This window comes from Balaenoptera physalus (assembly GCF_965194825.1).
Source record: "Balaenoptera physalus genome assembly, chromosome: 13".
NCBI lineage: Eukaryota > Metazoa > Chordata > Mammalia > Artiodactyla > Balaenopteridae > Balaenoptera > Balaenoptera physalus.
Genome location: NC_138892.1, coordinates 82,302,173 through 82,309,894, shown reverse-complemented (window position 1 = coordinate 82,309,894; position 7,722 = coordinate 82,302,173). Strand labels below are relative to the sequence as shown.

Genomic DNA, 7,722 nt, shown 5'->3' with positions numbered 1-7,722 from the left:
AGCCCACCACAGTAGGTATTTCATAATAGGGGAACTATTTTTCTTTTTACTTGCTACACCCAAATGCTTGTATTATAGGACAAAGAGGCCCAGTTTCAAGTGGTTCACGTAAGAAAAAGAAGAGGTGCTATGGCAGACAAAACTCTATGGTCCCCACACACCACCTCTTGTGTTCACTGTGTAACTTGAATGTGAACGACTGTCTTGTTAGGTGACTGGCTCTGGAGACATGCTGGCTGGGTATGGTGAGTGCCATGTTGGGAGACCCCAAGTGGTAAGGAACTAAGGGGGCCCTCCAGCCAGTAGTCTGGGCTCTCCGTCCTACAGCCACAGGGAATGAATTCTGCCAACAACCCAAGCAAATTTGGGGTGAATTATTCCCAAGTCACCTCATGAGAATGCAACCGAGTTGACACCTGTTGCAGCCTTGTGAGACCCTGAGCAAAGGACCCAGCCACACTGCACCTAGATGGAAACTGAGATCAATTTCTCTTAAGCCACTACATTTTTGGTAATTTTATTAAACAGCAATAGATCATGTAGGTGCTGTCATCTTTCCACTACTTAGGTTAACTTAGTAGCTTCACAGTAACTAGATTAGGTGCTGGCAAAATCACCTGGACTATCCCAAAGCTAATTTAATTGTAGTATAAGAAGTTTGACCCACAGGATCTACCTTTCCCAGGTAATAAACTATCTGTTTTTAAAACTATGATATATGGGAGTTCCCTGGTGTCCTAGTGGTTAGGATTCCAGGCTTTCACTGCCGTGGCCCAGGTTCAATCCTTGGTTGGGGAACTGAGATCCCGAAAGCTGCACGGCACAGAAAAAAAACCTTTGATATGAATTATACCTCTTTGGATTCATCATAAATCTGTAAAGTAAACAATTCTGTGAAGTAACAGAAGTTTGGAGACTCACTAAGGTCAAGTGACTCAAATGGCTAATAAGGGGGTAGAGCCAGGAATCAGAGAACCCAGGTCTGACCCCAATCCCAAAAATCTACCTTTCTCTATAATCACCTTTTATAGTTTCTCTAAAGTCTCAATGATGCTTCCCACTATGTCCATAGACAATACTAATAAAACCATATTACAGACATTGAAACACTGGAGACCTTTTGTCCTTCACCGTTAAAATCATCTTATCCACTAGATTAATTATTGTGCACATCAGTTAAAATGTCTTTTACAGTCAGTCTCCGACTTAATGATGGTTCAACTTAGGATTTTTTGACTTAACGATCGTGCAAAAGCGATATGCATTCAGTAGAAATCAGACTTCAATTGTGATCTTTTCCCAGGCTAGCAATATGCAGTATATGACACTCTTGTGATGCAGCGGCAGCAGGGAGCCACAGTGAGCCACAGACCCCAGTCAGCCACGCGATCAGGAGGGTAAACTACCAGTACATTTAGCCATTCTGGCTTTCACTTTCAGTACAGTATTCAATGAATTACATGAGATAGTCAACACTTTAATGAAAAATAAGTTTTGTGTTAGATGATTTTGCCAACTGTAAGCTAATGTAAATGTTCTGAGCATGTTTAAGGTAGACTAGGCTAAGCTATGATGTATTAAATGCATTTTTGACTTACAATATTTTCAACTTACTTTGGGTTTATTGGGACGTAACCCCATGGTAAATGGAGGAAGATCTGTATTTTAAAGTCTGTATTTCTCAGTAAAGAGGACTTTTTTCCTTCATGGCTTGTTATAATACTAAGGGCTTACACTGAGTATCTGTGAGGGTCAAAAACATTAGTTACTCTTACTTAAGAACACCTTTCAAACAAAGTCACAAAACAGCTTCTTTTATTTTCTAGTAAGACTAAATTTATTCAATACCCTAGTAAAAGTTTTGATTGTAAGTATCCAACAGTATAAAAAGTACAAAACAGATTTGTAGACTTCTAATATATTAATACAAAGTGCATGACTACATACAGTACGTCCTACAGGCAAAGAGAGGTGGAAGGGGAAAAAGAAGACTGTGGTTGAGGTCTAGTAATAAATAAATAAATACAGAAGTAGAGATGACCCATATTATAGTATATTCTACCACCAACACTGCAGCCAAAATGTACAAAAAAAAAGAGAGAGAGAAAAAAACCATTTCAAAATAACTCAGGAGGAAGATGATAATGGCTGGTATTCTGGTAATACACCTCAAAGTCTGTGGGAGAGCTGACCCAACTCACTATGTAGTCTGTGCATATGGTGGCTTGTAGTTTTTTCCAAAGGAAGAAATATAAAATTTTAAGTTTAGATTAAGAACTATAAAACTATAGGGTACCCATAAAAATTGGCTCACTCCTTCTTGTTACTTATACTATCCAATCTTTAAAATCCAGTTTTAAAAATAAGCACTGAGTCATGTTATTACAAGGTAGGCAAATGATCCTCCCGCATTATGAAAAGTCTGAACTGGTGATATATTCTTCCTGAACTTTTAGAAAAGAGGCAATAGATAGTACTTTGGTTTGGGTTCAAGTAAAAGGCTTTTAATGAAGGTTTTACAGTTGAAGAGCTCCACGTTTAGGATGTATCATCTAACACCTCAATGTTCAGAAAGCCTGACTAAAAGAAACCAAACCAAAACCAACCCACTCAGCATTAACACACACCTCTTTTCTTTTAGTAGAATTTTACTTTAATATAGAATGAAAAATAAAAAACAAAAACCCAAAACCCAAAACCCTAATAGGTTAAAACAAGTCAAACAACCATTCTACACAGATAAAACCTTCACAAAGGTCAACCGAAGTAATCCAGAGCTAAAACTGAATTGTGCAGATTTTCAATGAAGTCACCAGTCATGTAACATAAACAAATTATTTACACACTTGCAAGCCCTCTAAGAAATGTGCCCCAAGAAGCATTAACCTTTGTGTTTTTCATGTGCCATCCTGAAGACTTGCACATTTTATTTTTCAGATAATTTAACATTTTTAATAGAGTGCATTCTCTACCAAGGGGTAATGCTTTGGTACTATTCATATAGGATTGCCTATCCTAAAGATTTGACATTTCCCCAAGAGGAACTTTGATTCTGCTTTAGAAGTTTCATATAAATTAAAAACTTTATCAAATATCAATATGGAGGGAGGTGACACAGGATGCAACATATACAGTCAAGTTACCTCTGTATATTTAGAAATTACTCCTTCAAGATATTCGCACTAGAGAGCTTAGTCCGTCCTGCTTAATATTCAGTAGTACAGGTTTGAATCATCAGAACCTTGGCAATACCTTAATATTTCAAAGTTATTAACAGCTACCTCTAGGGGCAAGTCTGTGTTTACTGAGTTATGACAAATTTATTATAACGAAGGAAAACAAGTGTAGCCAGCCATCTTAAAAAATGCCCCAACCACTGCTTCTCAATATAGAAAGACTAAAACTACATACGTTTATCATACAACAAATCCCATCTCTGTCCCCTGAAATTCCCCTAATTTCATTCATTAGAAGGGGATTTTTTTAAAAAGCCTTAAAGAGCACTTTACAGCAGCATTCAGCTTTCCTATGAAATACTCAGCATCTTAAATATTATGTACACTTCTTCTTTTTCTTTTAGTAAGCTAGATACTGGCTTCAGACTTTGTGGAACTGGAGGGAAAATAACCCACTCAAAACTATTCTAGAAATCATCTTTTGGCAGAATAACAGATATCCAAGTTAAAAATAGGAAGGTCATTTTGTTGGTGTTTTCCAAAATTTAAATCATTTTTTGTTCCCCTTCTACATAAACCTCAGTCACCACTCCTGAGTGGAGATGGGCAGAGGCTCTGGCCCCTGCTCCTCTGGCTTCTCAGCAGCTGCTTTCTTATTGCTGCAGCAAGGCTTGAATAGATGTGTGTCAATGAGGACTTCCCCAAAACGGCCTTTATAGATAATGCCACAGCATATTTTCTGTCTAAAAGAAAAAAATGGAGAGAGAACAAAATATATTAAATAAGGCAGAAAAATAGGAATATAAAAAAAGGAAAAATCTACTCATCATTATAACTAGTACAGCATGATCAAAGGTTCTACTTCCACAATCTCATCACATTCCTAATGAATGGGCTCCTAGAGTGACCCCAATTTGCTAGGTAATGGGAATTACCCAGGCACCTTAAATCCCACACTGGAATCTTATCAAATATTAAGGGGGAAGAAGGCAATCTGAGCGACTGCAGTCAGTTTCAGAGGCTGCTCCTAAAGTTATAAATGGTTTCCTCCAAAAATCACCAAATCTTAAAGAAAACAGCCACCATAAACAGGCTGATACAGCTGGTGGTTTTATTTTAATACTGAGCAGACAAAAAATATATACACATATTATCAAATATACATAAAGGCATACAAAAATGACAACACAACAAATCATCCATGGATCACACACTCTGAAAAAAACTATTATTTCCTATGAAGTCCCCTGTATGCCCCTCTCCAATCCCACTCCATCCAATCTCATTCTCTCCTCCTTAATTTTAGATTTATCACTCCGTTTTTTCTTTATATACAATGTTTGCATCTCTAAACATATTGCTTGTTATCTCATATATATAATATATAAAATTAAAATAATATATAGAAATGCATATATATGGAATCACACTGTACACTGCAATTTTTTTGCTCAACAGTGACTGAGGTTCATACATATTGTTAGAGCTTTATTTCATTTTAACTTATGTATGGTATTCCACCATGTGAATATACCACAATTTACCCACTCTCCTTCTGATGGGACAATTTTTGCTATTACAAACATGCTGTACATACTGGTGCACAGGTCTGAAGGTTTTTTCCTAGGTTATGTTGCTGGGCTATAGGAATGGGAACGTGCTCAACTTTACTCAAAAATGCAAATTATTTATCAATGTGGTTCCCTTCTATTCCTATTTTGCTAAAGGTTTTATTTTAAACCTTGAAGCAAAGTTCAAATTTATCAAACATCTTCAATATACCACTAATACGATAGGCATTTTCTCCCTCCTTTAGGAAACTGTCAAACTATATTAGTTGGCTTTCTAATGCTTCAAACAATCTCACATCCCTAGAATAAATCTAATCTAGTTATGATATATTGTTTATAACATATCAAAGTTATGTTAGCCTCATAGAATGCTTGGAGCCTATGCCCTCTTTTATCCATAATCTGGAAAAGCCAGTGCAAGATTAGAATCATTTGTTTCTGGAATGTTTGGTAGAATTTGTCTATCTAGGCCTGGGCTTTTTTGAGGGAAGACTTCTAACCACTGAATCCATTCCTTTATTATGAGACAATTCAGGTTTTCTACTTTTTCTTGAGACAGTTTTGGTGAACTGTCTTTTTCTACTAACGTATCCACTTCACCTATATGTTCAAATTTATTGTCATGAAGCTGTTTCTAATATCTTATTGTCTTCTAAACTTCTGCTTTTTCTATAGCTGAATCTTGCTTTTCTTATCCAAGATGCTTATGGGTACCATCTCTTTTTCTTGACCTGCTTTATCTCTAGTAACTTTTTTGGTTATCTTTTTCAAGAACCAACTCTTAGCTTTACTGATACTATCCATTCATATTGATTTTCTACTCTATTTATTTCTACTCCTATCTTTAGGAATTTCCTTGCTTTTATTTTTCTTTATATTGAGCTTCATTAATCTTTAAATTGGATACATGAAATTTAATTTATTTTAAATCTTTCTTTTGTAAGAAGCATTAAAGGCAACTTTTCTTCTATCTACCTCTTTAACTTCATACCACATGTTTTGATTTGTGGTATTTTTCAGTTATTTTTTAGCTATAAGGATTTTCTAACTTATACTTTCTTCTTGGACCCATAGTTTCTTAATTTACAAATATATGGAGAGTTTCATCATTTTATTTTGCTAGGTATATATTTTTTTAATTTATTTATTTATTTATTTATTTTTGGATGCATTGCGTCTTCGTTGTTGCAGGCAGGCTTCTCACTGCGGTGGCTTCTCTTGTTGCGGAGCACGGGCTCTAGGTGCGCAGGCTTCAGTAGTTGTGGCTTGCGGGCTCAGTAGTTGTGGTGCATGGGCTTACTTGCTCCACAGCATGTGGGATCTTCCTGGACCAGGGATCAAACCCATGTCCCCTGCACTGGCAGGTGGATTCTTAACCACTGCACCACCAAGGAAGTCCTGCTAGGTATATTTTAAAACTCTCCATCCTTCCCTTCTTCTCTGGAGGTTTTACATTCTTATTTTTATTCTTTTAGTGGTTATACAGTTAATTAATCGAACTCTAAAGTTATTCAATACATTTATTCTCAACAATACAAAGATATTAGGATATTTTAACTCCCATCACTTCTATTACTTTGACTTATATGTTACTGTTGTCATTTAATTATTTTTTTTTAATTCCCATCTATTATCATTTTAAGCCTTCAGTGTTTGTTTAAATTTACCTATAGGCAACAAATATTTATTAATCCTTCTCAGAATTTCAATCTTGGATCTCTTTTTTCTGCCTATAGAATTTTCGTTATTGAGTCAGTTTGGCAGCAAACTCTCAATTTTCTTTTTCTAGTCAAAAAGTCCTATGCCCTCATTTACGAAAGATATTTTTGCCACATATATATAATTTTAAGTTGAGAGCTATTATCTCATGGGCCATTGAAGGTATTAATCTATTGTTTTATGGCTTCCGTTGTTCATGCTGAGAATTCAGCTTGTGTGTTTGCTGTTCCTTTGAAAATAATGTCTTTACTTTCTCACTACTTAAAATCTGTTTTGCCTCCCATGTTCCATAGTTTCCCTATGATGCATCTATGGGTGAATTTTCTTCACCCATAAGATAATTGCTTATTACCTTGCTTTTAACTTGCTAGTCTTCCCAAATCTATGAACTAGAAAATCCTTAACCACTTTCTCTTTAAATATTCCCTCTTTCCTAGTCTATTATCTCTTTTTTGACTTTGGGGTCCCTCATTCACTCAGCATTTGGCCTCTGATTACTCCTTATTAACTTGTCCACTTGTTAATGCCATTTTTAAAGACATAAAAATATATATACTTCTAGCCCTTTTACCATTTTTCAGTGGGAGAGTTGGTCAGAATGAATCCCTAGTATACTCCATCATAGGAAATTTAGATTCCTTAACATGATTTCTACTTTAAATCAATTTTAATAGAAAAAACACACAAAATCCACACTCTCAGCTCCATTCTTGCCCAATCCACCTCCAAACACATACGCTACCAGCTGTGTGCCAAATGCCATTTAATTGCTAAGGAAGTGGGAAACCGTTGCCTATAATTAAGAAGGTTTGCTGGTTAGAGACATATTTTCTGTTGCTTTTACCTTTTCCAGTATGTGAGATCTAAAAAGGAAAACACTGGCGTTCTGTTAGAGCCAGAAGCCATCTCTGTATCTGAGCCGTCATCTGACTGGTTACTATAACAAGGAGATTGAGCTGGAGAGGCACTTGAGGTGGTACTGTGAGCATCAGAATCTGAAATAAAGAGAAAACAAATTATAATTTCACTATATGCAGCTGCAACTAAGCCTCAGCATAAAACACAGTGAATGAGATAGTAAAAAAAAAAAGAAAAAATTTATTTTCTATGCACTACTGACATTTGAAGATATTTGTACTAAAGTGTATCTAAAAGAAAATGAGCTTCCAATAAGATGAAGAGCCGACATACTTTTCTCTATTCTCCTGCTAATAAGTACAGCTAAAAATAGATACGGACATAACATATAAAACAAA

General features: G+C 35.8%; 1 protein-coding gene across 5 annotated transcripts in view; it reads right to left on the bottom strand.

Annotated features, from left to right (window-relative positions):
• Positions 1-2,488: 2,488 nt before the first annotated feature.
• Positions 2,489-7,722, bottom strand: part of SINHCAF (SIN3-HDAC complex associated factor) — a 30,732-nt gene continuing 25,498 nt past the window's right edge. For all 5 annotated transcript variants that reach the window (XM_082419880.1, XM_082419877.1, XM_082419881.1 and 2 more), the window contains exons 5-6: positions 7,311-7,461; positions 2,489-3,919 (exon numbers count right to left, since the gene is read on the bottom strand). In XM_082419880.1, the coding sequence (XP_082276006.1) occupies positions 3,760-3,919; positions 7,311-7,461 (311 nt within the window). In that variant the 3' untranslated portion in view covers positions 2,489-3,759. The remainder of the gene's footprint in view (positions 3,920-7,310; positions 7,462-7,722) is intronic.